This window comes from Glossina fuscipes, unplaced genomic scaffold (genome assembly GCF_014805625.2).
Source record: "Glossina fuscipes isolate IAEA_lab_2018 unplaced genomic scaffold, Yale_Gfus_2 42, whole genome shotgun sequence".
Lineage (NCBI taxonomy): Eukaryota > Metazoa > Arthropoda > Insecta > Diptera > Glossinidae > Glossina > Glossina fuscipes.
The window spans coordinates 1,548,124-1,571,486 of NW_023998426.1; the positions used below are offsets into that span (position 1 = coordinate 1,548,124).

A 23,363-nucleotide genomic window follows, 5' to 3' on the forward strand; every position below is an offset into this window, starting at 1 on the left:
CTAAATTAAAAATAATAGATGTTAATATTATTGAATCTAAGTTGGTCAGTCAGGAAAGTAGTTTCTGTCCGTAGTTTCATGAGCTACTGTAACTCACTGTCGAAGTTCTATGCACTGGTTCTCTCCATAAATCATTCCTTTAAATTAAGTTTTAATTCATTTCTTTAAATGCAGTTTTAAAATATAATCTTAGATGAACTTGAAGGAATCTTAAGATTTCAAACAAACAACGCAAATCGACTAAAAGCAACGAACGGCTTATAAGGAGCAAAGAGAACCGATTCCGGCGACTGTCGATAGGTTTGGGCCATTTTCAACGCAAGTGCAAGAAAGCAAGTTTTAATTCAATTTTCTACTTACGCATTCGCCATCTTTAGGTATTAAACTACGAAGTTATTATAAGTTACGTTAATGTTAGCCCTAAATAAAACACTGAAACGTATCTCGAATTGAAATTAATTAATAAACAATTGATCGATAAATCTTTGAGTTTAATTCAGTTCTACTGAATAAATTATGAATTTTACTCTACTTGTCATTTAAAATGCATAGGGTGATCTCAAATACTTTATTTTATGACAGGTTTTATCGGAATAGAATTTATTACACAACCTGTCGAAATTTGCATTAAGCGGATCTATAGTAATATAAGCAGAAAGACTTGGAATATTCTTTGTTTACCTCAGGTGCCTAGTTTTTGTGCGCTTTTGATATCGTAAATATTTATTATACCCTTCGCTGTTTGCAGTACATTGTACATACGAAACCCAGAAGACCTTGCGGTAGATTTAGAATATTTTCGTGAATCGATAGTAAGTTTGGTTATCCGTCTACCTCTCTAATGTCTGTCTATGTGTTTTTATATTTTGTGAATCCAGTTGAATTTTTCATCTTGAATAGGTTCATTCCAGAGTACCAGAGATATTGCTTCAATGCCGAAAATGCAACTGTGCAAAAGCTTCACAAAGAAACCTTAAATTAGATTGGAAAAATGTGTAAACACTGTTAACTTTCTTAACCGAGTAAAGCACTCTCGCAACCAAAATAAAATATTTTATTTGACAATTTTTTTTGGTATAAAGGGAAGAGTAGTATAACACAGTATTCGAGAATCCTATTCAGCAGGGCTTCAAGTACTAGAATTTTGGAAAAATATTCATAGACGGCAACATCGCAGCAATTCACTTTTAAAAAAGACATAGGAACAACCCTTTATCTCTAGACTATATCTCTAGACTATAAAGCTTTAATGATACTGTAAAAAATTCGGATGAAAAAATTGAAAATTATCCTGCGCGCAAGTTTGAGAAGTGAGAGACATGTTTTCTGATTATATTAAAAATTTGTTGTCCTTTTTTTCTATTACCTGGACATTCCAGCGCCATAAACATATCTTTCAAAGTTGATATTTCTTCTCTTTCCTCGACGATTTTTTGCTGCAACGTGACTTTTTTGCTACATTTGTCAACAATAACATCGAACGTTTTACGCTGTGTATGTTTCGAAATTGTCGAAAAAATTACAAAAAAATGCCTAATTCTATAGTCGAATCCATAGCAATGTTGAAAAGCTTTATTCCAAACTTTTACTATCTTGGTAGAAACAATAAAACTCATATCTACTTGAAAGGTACCACGACGAAGATATATTAATCTATTATTTTTGTTATACCCATCACCGAAGTGTGATTATGGAAATGGTTGCAAAGCCCGGAAGGAAGCCTCCGAGACCCCACAAAGTGTGTATATTCTTGATCAGCATCAACTTCTGAATCGATTTAAGCATGTCCGTTTGTCCGTCTGTTTGTCTAGCTGTCTGTCCACCTGTTTAGTATGCGTTGTAAACATTCTCTTGACCGCAAATACGAAGGTATCGTCTTCAAGGTTGGCAGAAACATTAGAAGTTTTTGCACAGGACCATGTAAACTGAGAACATATCTGTTTTTCAAAAGGAATAAAGACTTTGTTTTCGATCATTACTCATAGCAGATAAATTTATAAAAAATTGAACGCTTGGTCTATGCGCGATGCTGTAGTACATGGAGAAAAATTGACCACGTCCACCCAATATTATAGTGTCTCAAAATTACATTTTTTTTTAAAACCTTTATAAGCCGCAGCCAACAAGCCTTAAAAACTCCATAAAGTATATAAATTCTCGGCCAGTTTCAAATTTTGAACGCACCTAAGCATGTCCGACTGTTCGTTTGCCCATCTGTCTGCCTGCGCAACTGTGTAGTATCTGCGATATACATTGTCTTGTTAGCGACCCAAACTTTCCAAAAGACACGCCCGCAACGTCTACACGTCTGTGTGACAGACACTTTTATTCTGAAGTTTGGAAAAATCAGCCCCGCTCGCTCCAGTTTTTTCACTTTTTCAGTCTTTTTTAGGATAATAACACCCGCCTGAGTAGCCGAACGGGAGGGATCTCGACTAGCAAGTCAATGGTCGTGGGTTCGAATCTCAAGTGCGGTAGAGCTTTTAATAAAAGCCGATAGCCTTAGATGCTAGTGCTTTTAAGAGTTTAGTCTTAGAATTTATTTCTGTGGCGAAATTAATAATAATAATAATAATAATATCATAAAATACTAAAAATTAAACCTTTTTTTAGGGCCTACTATTCATGAGGAACCTTATATGAAAAGGGACCTATGTTGTTCAAATTTTTATAAAAAATGATTCTCTTGATTAGATTTTTATCATAAAACATAAGTAATCAAATCTTTTTAAAATATAGGGATCTACATATTCCGAGAATCCTTATATGGGGGGTGGTATCCGGTAACGCTGAATTATCTGCTAATTTATCATTATGCTCCAATATTCAACATGAAATATTAAAAATTATACCTTTTCATTATATGAAGTTTTAGCAATCGTAAGAATTGTTACATGGGAGGGAGCTGAACAGATTCACATCAATTTAGAATGTCGTAGTACTATTACTCAAAGAGTTTTTTCGAAAAATGTAGGCCTGTATATGAGTGGTCCCACCCGAACCATTTTCAATAGCATTTATTCTACGTTCACGGCACCTCAGTGTACTGACTTTCATCGAAATATCTGAGAAGTTGTGACCTGTAGGCCGTATAAAAAAATACTTGGACGGACAGAGAAGCTATCTTAACTCTGAAATACATGAATTGTTATTTTTAAATTGGAATGAAATTGTACTCACATGGCCTGAGAAATAGACTGTCCAAGGTTGCTATAAAAGGAGATATGGTGTTTTAAACATAGACAGCAGATCTGCGCAGGCGTGCATTGCCCTTCTTGTGTCAAGCCCTCCTGGGCGTTACATACGTTTGCACAAACTGAATACAACCTGTAAAGCAAGATATAAAGAATTTTTTTCAACACTTTGGTCCTAAGAACCAATAAAAAAACTGCTGCGTATAGAAATCTATAACATTGACTTTCTGAAGTCGTCTTAGATCAAAAAAAAAAAATAAATTTGTTTTTTTTTGGCTTTAAAGATTCTTGTGAAAAGGGAGGTGAATCCATTGGTCGAAGATTTTTAAATTAATTGCAATTGTTGTTCGCATAACGCTACTCCATACAAGAAAGATATTTTCCCGTTCCATTGAAATGGTATTTTATCGATGAAATTTCTGTTTTCTATTTGTTTTCGTTCAACTGATGCGTCATTCATTTTTGACAGTTTAATATATTTTTCATTGCTTACGAACGAAAAGAAAAAAACAGATTAGTCTCTGTTGAATTGTTTGCGAATTTGGCACAAGCTTTCCTTATAAACTGCTTATGAGACTTGAATGCTTTCAAAATTGATTTGAACTTATTTTATCTCCTGCATCTCCTGCATTCGTTATAAACTTTCCCAATTATACGATAGCTTTTACTTATATGTTTTTTTATTTTAAAACCAAACAATGAAATAAAATTTAAACGTTTGTGTTTGTCTCTATGATCTAACTTCGACAATTCTATCAAATAAGAAAATTATGTTCGCTTGCAATCCACTAAGCGTTTTTGTCTATATGTATATAATTGAATGTGCCTTTTACACGTGTCGTTCTGAAAATATGAAATCATTCATTCGCTCGAAGTGAAACCTTTACGTAATATTTGTTTTGGACCGAGGAAGCTGCACTAGATGGCCAAACTTCTATGCTATGCAAGCGTAACCAGTGTATGTTACCAGTGTAATGTTTATTTTGACTGGAAAAAACATTACTATTCAATTATCCAATGAAGCGACGCAGAACATGATTTCGGGAGAAATGATCTTAAACAAATCGATTAATACAACGCTCAATAGAGATGACGTTCAAGATTCCTTGAATTCCTTTGAATTGTCAGAAATACTACGCGACACTGTTCCCAAGTTCATGACCTGAGAGCTATTGGTTTGTGTTGTATTATCAAACAAAAAAAGCGACTATATAGCGGGACACGGCCCATCATCTGTTCGAAACCATATCCGATAACGTTCGTCCTTGGGTTAAAGCATGTCGGTGTACAGAATTTCATCAAAATATCTTGAAAATTGCGGACAGAACAAACAAGACTGACGGGCGGACAGACGGACAAACCACCTTAAACCTATTCAGAAAGAGATTAAACCTCGACCGATATAATAAAAGCTAAATCTATGCCAAGTCCGTCACATGCATCCGCACGAACCCATTATATCTTTCTCCACAAGTGATGTAGGGTATAAAAGGTTCAATGAAATATCGAAAAAATACTTAAAACAAATATTCAATCCACCTCTACTTTGGAACGGCACCAAGTTAAACATCAAAAAGCTGTTATCGGACCAGTGATTTTGAATGACAGATTCAAGGGAGAAAATGTTTTACTGCAAAGCATTTCAATGCTACTAACAGAGTTGCCGACCAATCTCCAACGATACCGACCGATGTTTTCAATAACGATAAACAAGTCCCAGGGATGATTCAATTCAATTTTTGAAAATCCTTGTTTTTCACATGGACAACGGCATGCTGTTCACGTGCTCAGAAGCCTACAGCACTATTTGTACATGGACCAAGCAGAAAAACAAGAAATGTCATACATGAGAATGCTCGAGTTTACAGCAACATTTCCCCTATTTATTTCCGCTCTCTCTTGATATATTCGAAACGAAGTCCAGTTGGTCACCTATTTTTAAAAAAAGGACATGAAACCGTATGTACTATAGCGTATACTATATATTATATTTGCATGATCGATTTTTTCCATTTTTACTTACGCACTGTAAGGTCACGCATAGAATGCAATTGGAAAATATGTTTGCATCCGTTGTAGTTTACAGCAAATAAACGAACATTTCAATTTTCTTTTCTTTTTATGCCCACTACTGTAAGATGATGGTATACTCATTTTGTTTTTTTCCATAATGCATGTAAGACCCAAAAGGATGCTTAAGCGACCCTATAAAGTCTATATACATATTCTTGATGAGCGTGACATTCAGAGTTGATTTAGCCATGTCTGTACGTATGTGTAGGGTGCGTTGTTGGCACTCTCTTGGTCGCAAAAATGAAAATATCGACTTCAAATTTGGTAAAAACATTGAGAGTTTCTGCACGCAGGTTGATATTGGAAATGGTCCCTAACTTCGTTAGAGCGGAAGCGTGCAATGGAGGATAAATTGAACGCAAATCGAACTCTTTTAACAAAAATTTTTGAATTTTTGTTCGTTACTCGGAAATAATTAAAATTAAAAGGACGAAATTTTCCATTTCTATTATATAAAACACTCTTTAGATCCAATTGGACCAATCGGCAAAACCCACACAAAATGACGAGTAATTAAATTATATTTTTTTCACATCCTTGAGATTTTATGCTGATTTATCATAAAGAAAACAAGACAGAATGTTTAAAACTATTTTGGACACTCCTCAAATGAACATATGTTATTTGCCTAAAAATAGGCTAATTTTAGAATGAATATGTTAGATACCGCGATTATTTTTTTCTTAATAACACCAGCGATATGGATATCAAGTGGAACAACCTGGAAAGTAGAATGCAAACAGCATAGTAGTGAGTAAGCGAGGTTCGGTCCCCCAAACAACAGAACTTTCTTGCTTGCTTATTTTTTTTTGCCCCTGAAAACAGAGGTGTTCTCAGTTCATAGTGCACTGCATATTTGCAGCGGTTTTGCCCAATCGAAAACCGATGTTTTACTTTTTATAATCAGGGAAGCGAAACATTTACCGTTAGCAGATAGATAGACGAACACATGTGAGTTAGTACAGAGTTTAATATACTGATCAAGAACATACATATACATATAGCCCCTGAAGCTTCCTCTTTAATGTTGTAGATATTTTGACAAAAACCTTGAGGCTTATTAATAGTATAAAATACAAGCAAAAAAACCTATTTTTATATAACCTTCCCTAGTTCGATCTCTGCCATGGACTGATTACATATTTCTATTTATTTGTAAGCGGCACTATAGGCCACTTTGGTCCTGATGCATAAATTTGAGTACAGCGTCTTAAAATGAATTTATGTCTGTCAAGGATTTACGATTTCGTGAACGCACTTAGTGTGCACGTCGCGAGATTGCACTCATCTTCAAATTTGATCTCTAGCTATCGTCTAATTTATGTCAAATTTCAAATTTGTCACCCAATTTTTGTAAATCGTATTTGTAATTCAGTGGCATGCAGAATGACGGATGGACATGCCTAAACCAAGTTTTAAGCAACTCTGAGATATTTTATATAGCGAATAATTAGTTAATTACTCCCACAATAATCGGATGAGGCAGATTCGATCATCGGGTGCGCTCTGAGATAACTGAACAAATGAAAACATTATAGCAGGACACGGCCCACAATTAAATATTCTGCACGACTTCGTTTAATACGATTATTCATATAACGACTATTTAAAATAGTACTTTGTATGGAAAGGGAGTAAAAAGACTGTCCGATCTGACTCTTTTCGATAGCGTTCCTCCTTGGGCCATTAAATATTGGTTTACCAAATTTCATCAAAATATTTCAAAAATTACAACCTATAGGTTGAACACAAGAAGGCAAGACGGACACACGGACACATAATATAAGGCGGCTCTATCTCAAGTCAAGTCTCAATATTACATACATCCGCACAAACTTGATATACCATTGCACCATATCGAAGCTTCTTATATTTGCACATAAAATACTACACAATACACGCAGGATGAGTGGCTATATATATATATATATGTAAGGATCTTTGGATGAGTACTTTTGTGACCATACCGGAAACGTTAATAGTTTTGAAGGTTCAGTGTTGGCGGCTGTAAGGAATAAGTGCTGTGATATGATGCTATACACAGTACAGTGTGTCACGCACATTCTTTTGATCTGGCCTTTCTCTCTCTCTCTCTCTTCTTTCCCACTCACTTTTCTCGTTTTAACGAAGTAAATTATTCTTTATGTTGTGGTTTTTATTTTTCTTAAACCGCAAGCTCTACCACAACTCAATCCTTATGTAAATATAGAGTGAGCTTGAAACGTGGCGCATACGACATACACATAACATACACACACACTCTCTGCCTGATAAGCATCCATTTTTATACGTTGTGGCATTTATTTTGCATAATTTGTAAATTTCCTTCAGTTTTTTTATATTTATTTTTGTGTCTTTTACTGTTTTATACTTCCTGCAGTTGTTTTTTTTCTTTTCTTTTCTTTTTTGTTTGTTTTTTTTTTTTTTTGCTCCTTAAAAACAACTATACTCGTCTAACTGTCTATCCGTACATTTTCTACTTGAATTGTATTCTTATGCATAGAAATACATTTAGATACACACATACATAAAAACACATGCACTTACCTATACTCATGCATATATAAATATTTTATTTTATACGCTTTATACGGAAAGCTAAAGTAGATTTATTTTAAATGCGGTTGTGCCGCTTGGATGGTAAGAACTTCAAGTTCAATATTCTTAAAAAATAGCAGACATTAGACATTACTTTGTTTTGTGGTATAAATGTGTCTGTCTGTCTTCGCATGCCTGCCATTGCATACAACTAGCTAGATACCGCCTAAGTGGGAGTATCATCACAACAAGTTCCGATTCCCATACTTTGTATGGAAAGTAAAAAAAAAAAAGAATACAAAAAACAAAAAAAAATGAAGAAAAAGTAATAGAATAAAGCTAGAAAGGAGAGGAGTTAAGTAGACAACAAACGAAAAAGTAAAATGACTTTTGTTTTTATGCGTATTAAGTGTAAGAAGTAGAACTTTACAGACACTCGAGAAGCACGCAAATATTTTATGTATAAAATTTTACCATAACCGCCGTCATATCAAAGCAGGGAAGTTACACAAATTCTATAAAAGCAACAACAACTATTATAATGGTAATGCATAAACTACATGTTGATTGCGTACATAAGTTTTTCTCTTATCCTTTAACGCAGACATCATCTTCACTGCCAACGTACATGTATACACATACATATAAAATGCCATTTAACTATTGCTATTGCTATAACGCACGCTTACACGCACATATACACGCAAACCTATAGATTGTCCATAAATGTTAAGAATCGCATATCAATGAAATAAAACATTAAACATTACTACTTCTTAATTTCCAACTCCATTAGTTCACACTTGAAACACACTTATGTGGTCTTAAATAATTCTACAAAAAATCTTCATTAACTGATTTAGAGATTTTATATAGATATTGTGAGGATCAAAGTCGCAAGGCTCGTTCTGAGCTCGTACTTAGACACAAGTGCATTCAGCGTTATTTAAATTCATTAACGTAAGCTTGTCCTTTGTAATTTATGTTATATTTAACTCCTTTTGATATTAAGCTCGTACAGCTGCATAATGATTTTTAGGATTAGTCTCGCTTCTATTTACAAATCTTAAGACATTTAATTAGAAATTATTTTCAAAAAATTATATTTGCAATGCTTTAAGTGTCGTTCTAATCTTGTCCGTTCGAATATTTCATTTCAACTTTCTTGACTCGGCTCTCTCGACTTACTTTTCAACTCCCGCTCAACTCACTGTCTACACGACTGACCTTTCCAACCTTGTCGCCTTCCGCAAATATTCTGCTTATATACTCTTTCACAAGCAAGCTACGAATACCTAAATTAGTCGGGAAATTTTCAAGACATTAATCCGTTTTTTTGCTAAACTTCTACCAGTTGTTGTTAATCGTTTCACCGCTGAGTCGCGAACTGCATGACGCATCAGTTAGGGCATTTTCGTAACAACGCATTGCTAATTAAATATAGTTTAAGTTATTTTTACTTATTGTTTGTTCACTTTTCTTATACAAAGTTAAGAATTATAGGCGTAGAGATGTTTGCTATCAGCACCAGAATGAAATGTGAAGTACCTCAGCTGAGATATTTCGAATGTAATCAATTAACCGATTGGCAAGGCCAGCTTGAGTAGGGACATAGAGGAGAAAAAGATTGCTTGCCCTCTTCGTTCTAAATCGAATCATCGTCTGAATAATACTCACCCAAGCACAGGACTAACCGACAACCATACCTAAATGAATTCCCCATAGGAATGCGGCAAAGTTTCTCTAGTTGACCGTCTAGGTAGACCAGCAATGACAGACAATAGGCTGGAATGTATAAAGATCGATCACTTAACCCCAATAGCATTTCTTTGTCTACTTTAAGCCGTGAGGTTATATGATAGTCATAATTACGTAGAAAAAAGTCATTACAAGTAACATAACCGTTCGTTTTTATTCGGCTGCATGTATTATGGCAGTTAGCCGTTGGATTCGATAAAGCAAATGCTATCCATGGAAGATAAGTCTCTTCTTAAATATTTCCCTTATGTATGAACGAAGTTGAGTAGTAAGGTTTAATAGGGCAGTAGGATCCGGGAAAATAGAAACATCGAAGGTAACTGTTCACTTGTGCTTACCAAATCCTGGCTCAATTACTACATATTTCATTTTCTTCACATTATAGTCGGCAGGCAGGTAATTCCCGGTCCACTGATTCGACAAAGAGAAGGTTATTTTTTTTTCTTTGTATTGTTCATGCAATAATGTTTTCATTACTCACTCATAACATTCCTTGACAATGAAACTCTTAACGCGTTGTTGATTTGCGAGCAGTTCATTATAGTATTTTTTTCCACTGCCCGAACTTTTTTTGCGGAAGATTTCTTTCCTTTGTTTCTTGTCTTTTTAAAAGAAAAGTAAAGCGAATGCAGGGAATAAGTCAGGAGACTGGAAAACACACGCACCGCGGAATCTTATTTGTGCAAACACATATCTTTGTGCAGACACTGCAGCGTGTTTTATGAATTCAGGCGATTCTTGTAGATTAGAAGGCTGGAGACAGGAAGAGTTATCTGTTTACTCCGATAACGTTTTGAAATTTTGATCTGAGTTCATTCCTGTAGCCTGATGCAATGATTTTTGCTAAGCGTTAAAAAAAATAAGTCAGTACCTGTTCATATATGAGACACAAGACACAAATATGACCAGCAGAAGAAATAAAAAAGTGCAGTATTAAAAAAAAAAAAAAAATGAGGTTCGCAACAAAAAAAGTAATTGCTCTAAGTTACAAAATATCACGAGTGAGAAGAATTTTCAATAAACAAGTAAATAAAACTTGTAGAAAAAAAAAAATTGCATTCAAAATGCGTTAAATGATTGAAGTTAATTATATCAAATTTTATTTTGAATATAGGTTCTCATCAACTGACGCGGAAGGTTCGATCTCCCAGGAATCAAAAAACATACTTCCCACAGGGGCTTAATGCTAAAAATTGGATTGATTTTGCACGAGAGTAAATCAATTTCGCTACGCGGTCATCGTTTAGGTACTGAAAGATGGATGCTCGAATTATTGTTCCGTATTGGCATTTTGGAGCCGTATTTGAGGGAAAAAATAGTATCACCAATTTATAACTTTTAACCATAAAAAATAACTTTCTCATATAAAGAGGAATCACAATAACCTGATACCCAGAACAGATGGCAGCCATCGATATGTACTTTAAACGCGTATTGATCAGGTGGACCATTATCAAGAGCAGAGTTGACTTGCTGCCGAAAAAAACAACAAATTTTCTGTGATCGTTTGTGCTGCCATGCTTGGCAGCGCCGAGAACGAATCTTCCAACATTTTGACTATGCGATGCTTCAAATAGCTATAATAGCCTGGCTACGTGGGGGTTGATAGATCCATCAGACGCCTCTCTCTGTTGTAATGCAAACTAACATTTTCTTGGCTAATTATCTGCTCCTATCATCAAGATATATATATGCAAAGACGAATAATAATAAATAACTTATTATTTTTGAAACAACGCTATTATACATTGTATAAATATATATAAATTTTTATTTGTGCATATAAATAGATTAGGCTTGTTGACAATAAAATCAATATACGCACTAGAGTGATAAATTTTTATTTGTTGATCTTTTGCGCTTTTTGATTGATGACGGTACTGTAGATGATACTTGCAAAAACATGATGTCGCAATTCTCCTTTATTAAAAATATATTTTTTACTGCTTTTTCTTCTGGAATTCAGCAAATCAACAATTGATTTGCTGCGTGTAAAAAAGGTTCAATGTGAACGTAGTCAGTAAGCCGGTAATTGTATTTCAAGATTCCATTCGTGGAGACGAGTTTTTATTTCACAAAGTATTTAGCGTTCTTTACGCCGAAAAAAACATATAAAATATGACGATTAAGTAAAATGCCTTTATTGATGTTAGTAACACGGCTGCGGGGCTTTCGCAAAATCCGGAACCCATAATAGCCAATAAAGCCAACTATGGGGAGCTCGCAAAATTATACACATATAAGCCGAAGAGAAACTTTGGTCCATTCCCTGAAGATAATTTGCATACTTTTTGTTGTCGTGCCAAAGACAAAACTATAAGACGTTTATTCTTCTTTTGAACCTTGATAAAGTTAACTTTTTTTTTTGGAATGTTAAGATGGAAAGTTATTAATAAAGTTTAATATTATCATTTATTTGAGTTTCTTCTCTGTGTCCATCTGCCGTTTGTCATATAAATGTAACAATCGGCTGATTTTGACATCCCTGGTAATCTTCTTGGCTATAGCATTGTTGTAATGTTTTAGGAATGCCGAGGCAAATGCCAAATTCCTATTTATTATTTGTTCGTATGCGACGCAGCTGTTTTTGTTGTTCTCAGTAAAGGATATTAATTATTATGTAATATGTGTTTTTAATTTAGTTCTGACTGGTTTGTAATACTAAGCACTATAAATAAATTTAAAAAAATAAAGTCTTCAAAATACTAGTTTAAAGCAATCTCATCCATAAAGTTTTTTTTCTGTAATCCTTAAACGTTTTGTAACATTTTAAAAGCGTTTGCCTAAATATAGTTGTATATTGTAGCATTGGTAACTCTGTGTCTGCTTTTTTTCAATTGTACGGAAAAAGCATTCACAGTAGAACATTTACAGGAACAATACAGCTGGATTTTATTTGTATACAGATCTAGTGTTAATGCAATGATAATATTTAAAAGATATGAATTTCTTAACAATGGTAAACTTCAAATTCATTTATTTTATTCATAAAAAGTTTATTAAGCAAACGATTTTGTAGTTAAAAGATTTCCAAAGTATGGGATGCACAGATCAAAGTAAATGCGCGGTTGCCTGTCGCGTCTACATGGATTTGATGGAAGGTAAAAAAGTGTTAGTGTAAGTTTCCCTAATAATTATATAGCCCTAAGAACACGAAATTCATATTTTAATTAATTGTGGCTCTATCATTGCGCTCAAAACTTTTTAATTATTTTTTCATAAAATAAAATATTTTGTATAAAAATTTCTCTCGAACAGATAAACGTTACACCGATATAGAAAAAATATTTGACGAGAACTTGAATATAATTTATTTAAAAACGCAGTTTTCGACCAATGGCTTAGTAACTATATTACCTACGCTGGACTGCCAAGAGGTAGATTTTCAATTGATTGAACAACTACAGAGAAAAAATGAAAATAAAAGGTAATTAAAAAAATATATATCTAGTTTGCAATGATTTACTTTATTTTAAAATGATTTTTTTCGCAGTTTAACTTTAGCTATTTGCGATACATCGTCAAATATTTTATACTATAAACTTTCCAATGGTTTTGTGGACAAAACATGACTGTTTTTAGGCGCCTTCTAATGTTAAATAAAGCACTCTCTTCTCTTTTCATTTCGTTAAACACAAGCAAAACTTTTTTCTTTTTTTGGTAAATTAGATGAGAATTTGTCGTAAAAACATTATAGCTTCTAAACTACACATAAGCTTGTTATTATATCCACTGCAGAGGAACGTGGGTATATTCGCAGTATCTGCATATTGGATAGTAACTTTTATCACTTTAACAGAGAAAAAATTATTAAGGAATTTTTATATAATTTCTTAGAAATAAATATGTAAATAATGTTTAATGCAAATAAAATATAAAGCAGTCTTGATTTATTACAAATAGTAAGTGCAGGCGCAAGCGCACGCAAACATTTTTGCCATAGCATATATTCTATTTGCCTATAGTATGTTTTGAATAAAATTGTACGCGATTCATATTTAGAAAAACGGCGACAACTGAATAACGTACATGCAAGTTCTTAAGCAAGTGCATGGACAAACGCGCTACTATTGAAAACATATGCCCGTAATGTATAATCGTAAACATACACACTCACAAAAAAAAAAAACGTGTGTATAAAATCGAACATTGCATTAACAACAGCATTGCAAGATTTTGCCTTTACGGTCTTGTGTGTACGGAGCGGGCCAGTTTTTGACGAATTTCGAGGTGATGGACCCGGACCAGGGTAACGAAATTAGGTTTCCCTGATAGGTTTTAGCGTCACTTAAGACATATGAAAAATCTGCGATAATGAAAATTCGTTAAAATTTTTCACACAAACGATATGTATATACCAACTTTTCGCCAACAATGTTTATGTACTTTATGGTAAATACAAGAAATATTTATTTTTAATTTCTTAAAACATTTTTGCATCATTTTTTATTTTATTTATACTTTCTATTTTTGTTTAGTTTTTTTAATCATTTTGTAGCGTTCAATTATCAATTACCTTAGCATAGGCGCGAACCCAAGTGTGAAGACAAAGACAAAAATGTGAGCTAGATGTAGTGGGCTAACTTCATATCAGTGAAAAAAAATGATAAAACGAAAGCGAATGTAATTTGTTTTGGATTCATAGCTTTTATCAGCACTTATCGAAGGTTTCTAAGTTTTATATACGGTAAGTGCATCAATAAATTGACCATTGAATTGAATTGAGTGACCAAATTCTATAGATCTATAATGATTGGTTTCGTAATTAATAAAAAAGGTATTTTAAGAAATAAAAGTCATAAAATGGTTTGTTTTTTTTTTTTTTTTTTTTTTTTGGAAAACGTAAGCGGCTTATAGCTGATTTTATTCTGTGCAAGTTACGTCTGTTGTGGGCGGAAATTTTCTAAAAAATTTTCTATTTACACGTGTTTGTGAATCCGCATATCCTATAGAGAAGTACATGCTTCTATCGAGGAGAAAAGGAATCTGTTTAGCTTATGACGGTAAGCGGGGTATTCATTGACAGAGGGATTTATGGTGATGTCAAGGTGGAAGACAATTGCCCTCTCTAGTTACTTGTATCGATTCTTCAAAGAACATAGAATTTAGATAAGTTCATAGAATAACAGAAGAAATATAAAGTTTTTAAAAAATTGAACGGAATATTTATTACTATGACTATTTCAGACTTCGTTTCTTTCTTCTTGGCTGGTGTAACGTGGTATTCGTTTTTCTTCTTTTTAGTTTGCTGATAGGAGTGTAAGGGGCATTATTTTATAAACTCCTATTTATTCTCCTTTTTTGATAGGCGTTTTTCAATCGGTATTTCGGGCACTTGCAAATGTTCGATCATGCTGAAGTTATGCACACACTTTTAATCGCGCTGTGGTACAGCCAAGTTTTCCGAGGATTCAAAATGAATGCCGCTGCAAAATGGTGGATTAGTTTTTTCTGAACAACTCCGTTGGTATAAATGTCAAATAAGAGGGCTTGAAAAATAGAAAGCGAATTGTAATAGATAGAGGAGTATGGAGCAAAGTGCAAAAAAACTCTTTTTAAATAAGTTTTTCATATGCGTAAAGTGAAAAGTGAAAATTTTCTCTCCAGGCGCGCTTATGTGACTTATACAAAATTGCTAGGGGCATTTAAAAAGCAGACTTTTTGGGCATTATAGTCTTAAAAAATTGAACAGCAATCGTATTACTACAACCATTTTTTAGAATAGTCCTTTCGTTTTATTCCTCTTGAGTAATACTACGATGCCTTCGGTTTCCTTTTCCTGCCTTCTGGATCAGCATTTTGAGCGATCTGGTTTTATTGTTATTTATAGATACGTTTTTAAGGAGACTTCTCTCGATATAATTGGTAGGCTTGTGTCATCCTATAGCAAATTGTTATTCAATTTTCGTTTTGCTTCAAGCCTTGTACGCGTAACTTCTGTCTTGACTAAGTATTGAATATTTTCGCTTGCAAGTTAAGGTACGGTGGTAGTGATATAATATTAACTTTAACTAAAACCAAAATTCGGAATGCTGACAACAGGTTAAAAACGTTACCAAGTCATTCAGTTCAGTGACAGAAGCCGCTATTGTTCGATTAATTAAAAAATTCAGTATTAGTTTTTGACAAGTCGACCCCCGCAGCTTTGCGCTGCCGTTTTTATGCTCCGTTGCATTCACATCCCGATTAACAAAATGTTCATTTTTCTTTGCTTCTCTTCCAAAGGGATTTCTTTGAATTTGCGTGACAGTTTGCACTTAATTTTTGACTCTCATTTTTCTTAGTGTAGCATCGTTTTAGTTCAAAGACTTTTTTGTCTCCTTTCAAATTAAGGATATTCAGTTCCTTTAAAACATTTCAAGCATTCAATTAACAAAGTTCATACATTCGCCAGAGCTAGCGGTTGTTTACTTAGCTTTTAGTCAATCATATCAATCCCAGTACTCACACAGAGATACACTCGCGAACTTGCTGATCAGTAGATGACTGACTACAACCGAAGAAGCAGACAAGCTTGTAAATTAACTGCTGGTGCTACATTTGGGAAATGTACTCAGCTACCAGCTATTGACTAGTAGAATGACGGGCATGGTCGAGTAAGCAAGTGCCTGACGGACAAAACGCTAGATCTATAATGAAAAATATCAATGGCCATGTGTCTAATGAAAAGCGGTTGCATAGAAATTATTAGCGATCATATGCAAACGGATAGAAAAGAGAACAAGTAGAACTGTTCCGCTAAACGTCTATAGTTACGTAAGATGTTAATTAACATATATATAATAAGTCAATATGCCATGTATCAAAAGTGGTGTAGGGTATAACAAGTAAGAATATCGTAGACAGACAAGATTTTTTCGAATCTTACATATAAACAGTACGGGCGCCGTAATGTAAATGTAGAAAATTTCAGCATTCTATCTCTCATAATTTGTGAGTAACGAGTGAGTAACCACAAATCTTTGTTTAGACAGCTGTGGGCTCTGATCAAATTGGCCTATTTTCAACCAACTAACCTGCGTGCAAATTTGAACTTGAATTTAATTTTTGCAACCACATCACACACTGCCAAATAAACGAGCAGACATGGCCTAATCAATTCAGAATTTCATGCCGTTCGAGTGTGTAACGTTTCTGAAGCTTCCCTCTGGACGTAATGTTCCGCAAACTTGTATGCAAAGTGAGTATACACCTCATCTTTCGGTGATGGGTGTAAAGATTTGGTTATGTACAAAAGCTTTTATTTCAATGGACCACAAGGTGGAATATCAATTTTAATTCATTTGCTTATTTAAGACTATAATTAAAGGGCGGGTCGCTAAAGCTTTTAATTGTGGTGAGTATGCGAGACTCGACTCCAGCCGAATATAACTTTCTTACTTGCGTTCATATAAAGACTGCTCAATATAAGGCCTTATAGGCGAAGAGATCGATAAAGTGGTCCGATCCGTATCAGGGGTCTATCTCACGGCCTTCTGTATATTAGATACGTACGCACAAACTGAATATATCCTGTGGTGGGGGTTGTAGTGACGATTTAACGCAATCAATGTGTCATACGTAAAAAACGTGACATTATATTTTGTTTTATGTATAATGAATTGCTTTTCTCTCATTACATGCATTTGTTCGTGCGATATCTATATACAGAAAGCTTACACATTTAATCCATGAAGAAATCGCACGAAATTCTAACAAAGAAAGTTAGTCCTAAAATATAGTCTGTAAAAAGTGAACGCAGTAAAATTCGACCACGTAGCAGTTGACTACTGTTTGCTTATTTAGAAGATGATTTTTTTGTAATTGCACTTTCAAGTGCAATTTTAAAATCATAATATGAATGTTAAAAAAAAAAGTTAAATATCAATTAAATTTTTTAATTAAATAAATTTTATTTACCAAGTAATAATGGATAAAGTTTGAAGTGGATTTCGGACTTACTTTCAAGATGTGCTGTAAGATTTCTTAAAACATATATAAATCATATCCATGACTGTATAGCGGTTTTTTTTCTAACACAACCAGTACTCGTCGTGAAAAATATGAATATCAGACAACGCTAAAAGTGAGTTGCTATAAATAAGATTCACATAAGATAAGTTGCTATAAATAAGATTAAATTCATAGCGAAGCTATAAAATATTGAAAAATCTGATCAGAATTGAGTGTAATCAGTAAAACTAAAGCAAGGTGAACAATATGTGTGATTATGATTTGTTCCTAATCGAACGTAAGCGTACCTTTTAGTATTATCTACGTTATTATTGACAAGGAGTTAGGATAACGTAGATGCTATCAAGCTCTTCACATGTACGCCAGGGATACGTTCATAAGATTATAAAAAAGCTTATAAAAAACACACATTACAGCTTGTCAAGCTTTTTGACAGAAAGTTATTTTTTTAAAAAAAGCTTCAATAAAATCATTCAACTTCTTTTCATCCATTTGCATGTGCAAGAAACGATATTTAAAAAAAAGCTGCAGTAAGTTCTATAAAACCCTAAAAGAGCTCATTGAAGTTCTATGAAAATGAAAAAAAAGTGCATTGAATTTCTATGAAAATGAAAAAAATATGATGTATTAATTGTTCGCAGCAAATGTAGCATAATTACGTTATCAAAGTGGCTTTAGTTTTCAGAAGGCGGCAAACAAAAATCAGCGATGCAACCGTCTCTTATAAGATAAGTTGTAACTTATCCACTTTCCTTTGTAAGAATTCGAAATAGTGCGCTCTACGAATAATAATACGAATAAAAATACGACTCAAAAAGCTAAGTTGACAAGCGCCACGAAACTAACCGACTTCACTTAGCTTGGGTGTGTTTTGGGTTGAAGACCATAAAAAGCGCAGACAACCTTGAACTTTACAGTTTTAATTACGTATTATAATCATAATACAATAAAGTGGTTTTTCTTGTCTTTTGTCTTGGGCGTGTACATATTTTGTATCTTCATAGGAGTATAAGAGTAAGTATAACTCGAATAAAGTTTTATATATTTTTTTTTTTAAATTTACTTTAATTATATGAAAGTAAATCAAATGAATTAAAAATCATTGAAATGATTAAAGCGTTCTTGTAAACAAGCAAACACTTTCTAAGTTTACCAGCAACCTCTATAAACTGCCTGAGAGCCTATATCGGTTTTTTTTTTTAGAGAAAGAGAGCTAAGACAAGTTAGAGAAGTCGAAATTGGAAGTAAGTTGTTTGTCCTCTTGTTTGTATGAGCAAAAGATCTGCTCATGGTTTTTTCATGAAGAATCTTTCTTGATAGTAACCTAGCCTCCTCCTCGCCTCTATTTTGTGTGCTGATGATATTATCAAAGAAAAATCAAAAAAGCATCCAGAAAATTACATTTGTTGTTTTGTATTTAATATGCAGAAAACGGCAACAGAAATCGCATGAGAAATATGTCTCGCTGATCATAAGATCGTCGGTGGACCAAATTTTATCAAAGTATTTCAAACATTTCGATATGTAGATTAAACACATGGACAGACGTCAGACAGACAGCTAGACGGACGGATAGAATTGTAGATTCAGAAGGCGATTCTTTATCGATCGACATAATAAAAGATCGGTCTGTCTCGAGTCTTTCTGGGTCTTGCATACGTACCATAAGTGCTGTAGGTTATAAAATTCCAGATCAAACCAAAATTAATCAAATGGCTACCATTTTTCCTAATTTCCTTGAATAGAAGAATAAAACATAAATAATACTAAACTGAATTAATAAATTAACTCAACAAAGATTACTTTTCCCAAATGGAATGGTTCGCCATATCTCAATAACTGCAGCCATAGTTAATTAAATTATTCTCTAACAGGGATGAACGGATTGTACTCAGCATTGCTCGAGTAGCCATCTTTGAAATGAATCACTTTTTATTCACGCAGGTTTGCTTTTGAGAAAGGAAACCTCGCTAACCTATGCGTGTACGCAATAAGTAAAAAAGAACAAACACTATGTTCAGGGCTATGATAAGCATGAACATAAAAATTATATTTAAACAATAGATACATGTATATAAATGTATGTGTCTCTCATTACTACATACATTTCTCATATATACCCTGCGCATATACGGTAGAGAGAAAATGAATTAGAGTGACCAGACTATTTAACTACTTAATGGGTATACAATGTTTTAAAAAGCATTTCCATTTCTTATTTCTGTGCGATCGTGCCAAATAATAGTAAGCAACACTTCATAAAGCAACTCTTATTCTATCTAAGGCGGAAAAGTGCTGGGAATTGAGTCAACGTACAATTCCGTTCGTACAGGTTCCAAGTGTCTTCACATATGATTTCTTTCAGTAATTTTGGTAAGTGCAATTATTGTGTGGCAACCAAGCCAAATCTAATCGGAAGCGAATGTCTGATAAGAGTGACTTTCAATTGGTGTTTCGTTTCTTCATATGCAATGAAATATAAATGCGATGCATTATATGGAATAATTTTCCAACAAAGCCTTTTCAGTCGTCTTGCTAGTTAGTTCATGTCAGAATGCGGACTATTATATACGTCACCGGAGGAAAAGAATGGATGTTCAACACTAAAGTCTGAATTAATTTAAGTATATCAGTCTGTCCGCCTGATTGTCTGTCTGTCTGCCTGTTATGAAAGTTCTCCTAAACGTAGAAATGAAGCTATCGATTTAAAATTTGGCAGAAACATCGAAAGTTCTTGCACGGGAGTTAGTATTAAAAGTGGGCCAAATTACTCGAAAGACACGCCCACAGCAGCACGCAAACTGAGAAGCAATTGGCGCTCAAGAAAGCAAATATTGGGAATATACGGCTTCTTCGACTGCAAAGTTATCAAGTGCCTTATAGTGACTTACGGTCGATGCTTCGTGTTATACTCGATGAAAGATGCACATAAGTCTCCTATCAATGGAAATAATTACTCCCATAGGAGGTTTTTTAGCAACGATATACGCCTGTACGGTTGAAAGTGTGGTACGGATAAAACAAAATCACTAGACAAGAGAACTAATACAGAAAAAAAGGCAAAAATTTATTTTGTTATCGTTTATTTATGTTTATTTATTAAGAGTAACATAAATCGCTTCGCATAAGGATTTGTTAATTTTATTGGAAAACGATTTCCTCAATTCTTTTAAAATCGATATATCGTGCGTCTAATGTAACTTCGACCCCGATTAGGGGTCTATAGATAATTATCTATTCAGTCTTAGTCATCCTTTCCTTAGAACAGTAATATACCGTAAGGTGCGCTTCAAGTAACCCAGAAAGAAAATTAAATGGACGGGAAAGTTGATTTGAAATAGAGTCCTTATGTTATCTCTTACATTGTGAAATACAATGTTGGCATAGTCAACAAGGCCCTCGTATTGCAACGCAATATTTGTCTCCATTTCATCATAATGGAGTTGATTCTCATCGTTGTTAATAGAATACTTTCTGGAATGTGGAGTTTGTCATCCTCAGATATGTCTAATTTACTATTGTAAACCTTCCGGTACATATAAACCGGGGGGGACAGATTTAAACTAGGTGAATATCCCCTTTACGTTCTCGTTGACGAACTTAGATAAGGGCAACCGGGCTTTGCGGTTGTTCCTGCGAAGATAATCAGAACATATTCTGAATTATGCAATACGAGGATTTAAACTAAATATCACACAACACAATGAAGGACAAAACTCTAGCCGTGATTTAACTTGGCGCAAATTGAGGCAGTAAGTCTTAGCCAAATTGAATGAGGATAAATGCTGAAATCAATTTCAAGAAAATGTAGCCAGAATTACCTAAATAACCAATTCTTGGAATGGACATATATAAATAGGCTTCGTTGAAGTACGCTTAGACTCGATGTAGAACTTATTAGCAATTTCGATAGGTCTATTTAAAGTAATGTGGTGTGTAGCGTCCTTGAAGAAAAAATGTATAGCTTGTATTTTCACTTGAGGGGGATTAATGACAAAAAGTGCGGTAAGAGGTGCCGCAAGCGAATTACGTTATGGTGGACATTTGTGTGTCGCGTATGGAGATTTGAAGAAGTCTTCCATTAATAACGGAAGCTATTCTAGCACTACAATGCTATATGCGGTATATGCGGTAAGTTATATTGTTTTCAAACTTGGCGACTTGTAACTCCCTCTCTGTTTAGTTAACAGAACAGACAGACTATGAGCAAAATATTACAATATACAATGCAAAACAAATGTCAAAGTAAACATCGGTCTTAACGTTTACAAGGAGCATGCAACGCACTGCAACGCACAAACGCATGCTCGCTAAAGTTTCTGCAATAAACACTTCATACCACATGTGGACACAAAAATTGTTACAAATATTTCATTTATCCTTATTAATGCATTAGCAAGGAAGCATGAATAGGCTTGGCTGGTAAGGCATATATATGATCCCCTTAGTGGCCTTTGCAGATTTTCATTTTCCTCTTTCATTCTCCACTTATTCGCCATATTCGTTAAAAAGATTGATTTTTTCATTCCTTTGCCTGTAAAGTTTGCTTGAATGAACGACTTTAATAATGGCGGCTTCTTTAATATATAAGTACACACAAGTGCACATTCGTGTTAGTAGTAATTGTTCGTGTTTTGTATTAATTTATGAATGTATGCGTTTATTGGGTATAAAACATGAGAAAGACTGTCTGCCCTGTGGCCTAGTGGTTAGGACGTCGGGCAAACAACCGGAAAACCCAGATTCGATTCGTTATATTGTTGTTGATTTTCTTCAAAGTAAGAATAAAACTGTTTGGCAATTAAGACCAGTCTGCTGTGTAGGTAAAATCTTGAAAGAACATTTGTTCTTCTTCAGTCAAAAAACGGGGTTCCTCTGGCGGTGTTAGTTGGGGTATCTGCGAAGTGAATTCTGTGTCGAAAATGGAAACACCTTCCAAATGGGTCTAAAGGTAGACAAGTCAATTTTATGTATTTAATCATCCCAGACAATGGAGCGGAAAAATTCTTGCTCTTTAACGTCTTCAGCATCACGTTCCGAAGAACCTAAGCAACCTTCGGGACATTTGCTTATAAGCTAGAAGAAGAATTTTCATAACAATTTCATTTCAAACATAATGCTGTCATCTGTCAAGCTGTACCTACGCTTGTCATTATGGCTTTAGCTTCTGAAGATAAGGATTCATTGTTCGCAATCGATTCATATAATTCGTAGCTATTAGCATTGATGAAAGAATCCTATATTAAAAAAGTTACATATGACTTTTATTTTAAATCTCTTTTCACATAATTACTTTGCTTATTCGCGTCATTTATCGTTCGAACAACCGTAATATCCAAGTTCGACTCCTAGCGTGGCAGATCGATCCTAAATTATACTTAACTACTACTTGCGCGAACATGAGAAAGAATATAGTGAATTTTAAATGAATTATCATAGTGAATGTCGTTATCTATTAATCTATCAGTTGAAACTTTCAACATAAAAAATCCTCAATACTTACTTTGTTAAAAGTTTCCAATTTAAAATACAATCCGCCACTTCTTTTCCCACGTATGTCACTTACTAATTGTTAACTTACATAATTATGATTCTCACTATTTTTTTAGAATTACAATTTAATAAGAGAGTTGAAGTGCTTCTGACTAATAATTCCTTCACACACCGAAAACATCAATCAACTTCCAGTCACATTTTCGCTTTATGCATAGGTGATCTACTAACAAGTGAAGAAATTGCTTTAACTTGCTTGTGACTATTCGGCAAATTTTGTTGTAGATATATTTACAAGTAACTCAGTAGCCAAAATTTTATTAAGCAAATATAAATAAAAGCGTACTTAGGCGT

General features: G+C 34.0%; 2 protein-coding genes across 2 annotated transcripts in view; one reads left to right on the forward strand and one right to left on the reverse strand.

Moving 5' to 3' along the window:
* LOC119637016 (kelch-like protein 2) overlaps nucleotides 1–10,457 on the reverse strand; it is a 269,929-nt gene extending 259,472 nt beyond the window's left edge. Inside the window, exons 1-3 of the mRNA XM_038032790.1 lie at nucleotides 10,045–10,457; nucleotides 9,512–9,974; nucleotides 3,181–3,327 (exon numbers count right to left, since the gene is read on the reverse strand). Coding sequence (XP_037888718.1) covers nucleotides 3,181–3,327; nucleotides 9,512–9,630 — 266 coding nt within the window. The 5' untranslated portion in view covers nucleotides 9,631–9,974; nucleotides 10,045–10,457. The remainder of the gene's footprint in view (nucleotides 1–3,180; nucleotides 3,328–9,511; nucleotides 9,975–10,044) is intronic.
* A 1,978-nt stretch (nucleotides 10,458–12,435) lies between these two features.
* On the forward strand, nucleotides 12,436–13,201 carry LOC119637002 (tRNA-splicing endonuclease subunit Sen15). Its single transcript, XM_038032774.1, has 4 exons — nucleotides 12,436–12,522; nucleotides 12,583–12,664; nucleotides 12,822–12,990; nucleotides 13,057–13,201. The coding sequence occupies exons 1-4, from the start codon at nucleotides 12,505–12,507 to the stop codon at nucleotides 13,133–13,135; spliced, it is 348 nt and encodes a 115-aa protein (XP_037888702.1). The 5' UTR covers nucleotides 12,436–12,504; the 3' UTR covers nucleotides 13,136–13,201.
* The last annotated feature ends 10,162 nt before the right edge of the window (nucleotides 13,202–23,363 follow it).

What these genes read in the sequence shown, in the direction of transcription:
- LOC119637002 (XM_038032774.1), top strand. An exon ending in CTACATGGATTTGATGGAAG is followed by an intron (nt 12,665 to 12,821) that starts GTAAAAAAGTGT and finishes TCTCTCGAACAG; the next exon opens with ATAAACGTTACACCGATATA. An exon ending in AGAAAAAATGAAAATAAAAG is followed by an intron (nt 12,991 to 13,056) that starts GTAATTAAAAAA and finishes TTTTTTTCGCAG; the next exon opens with TTTAACTTTAGCTATTTGCG.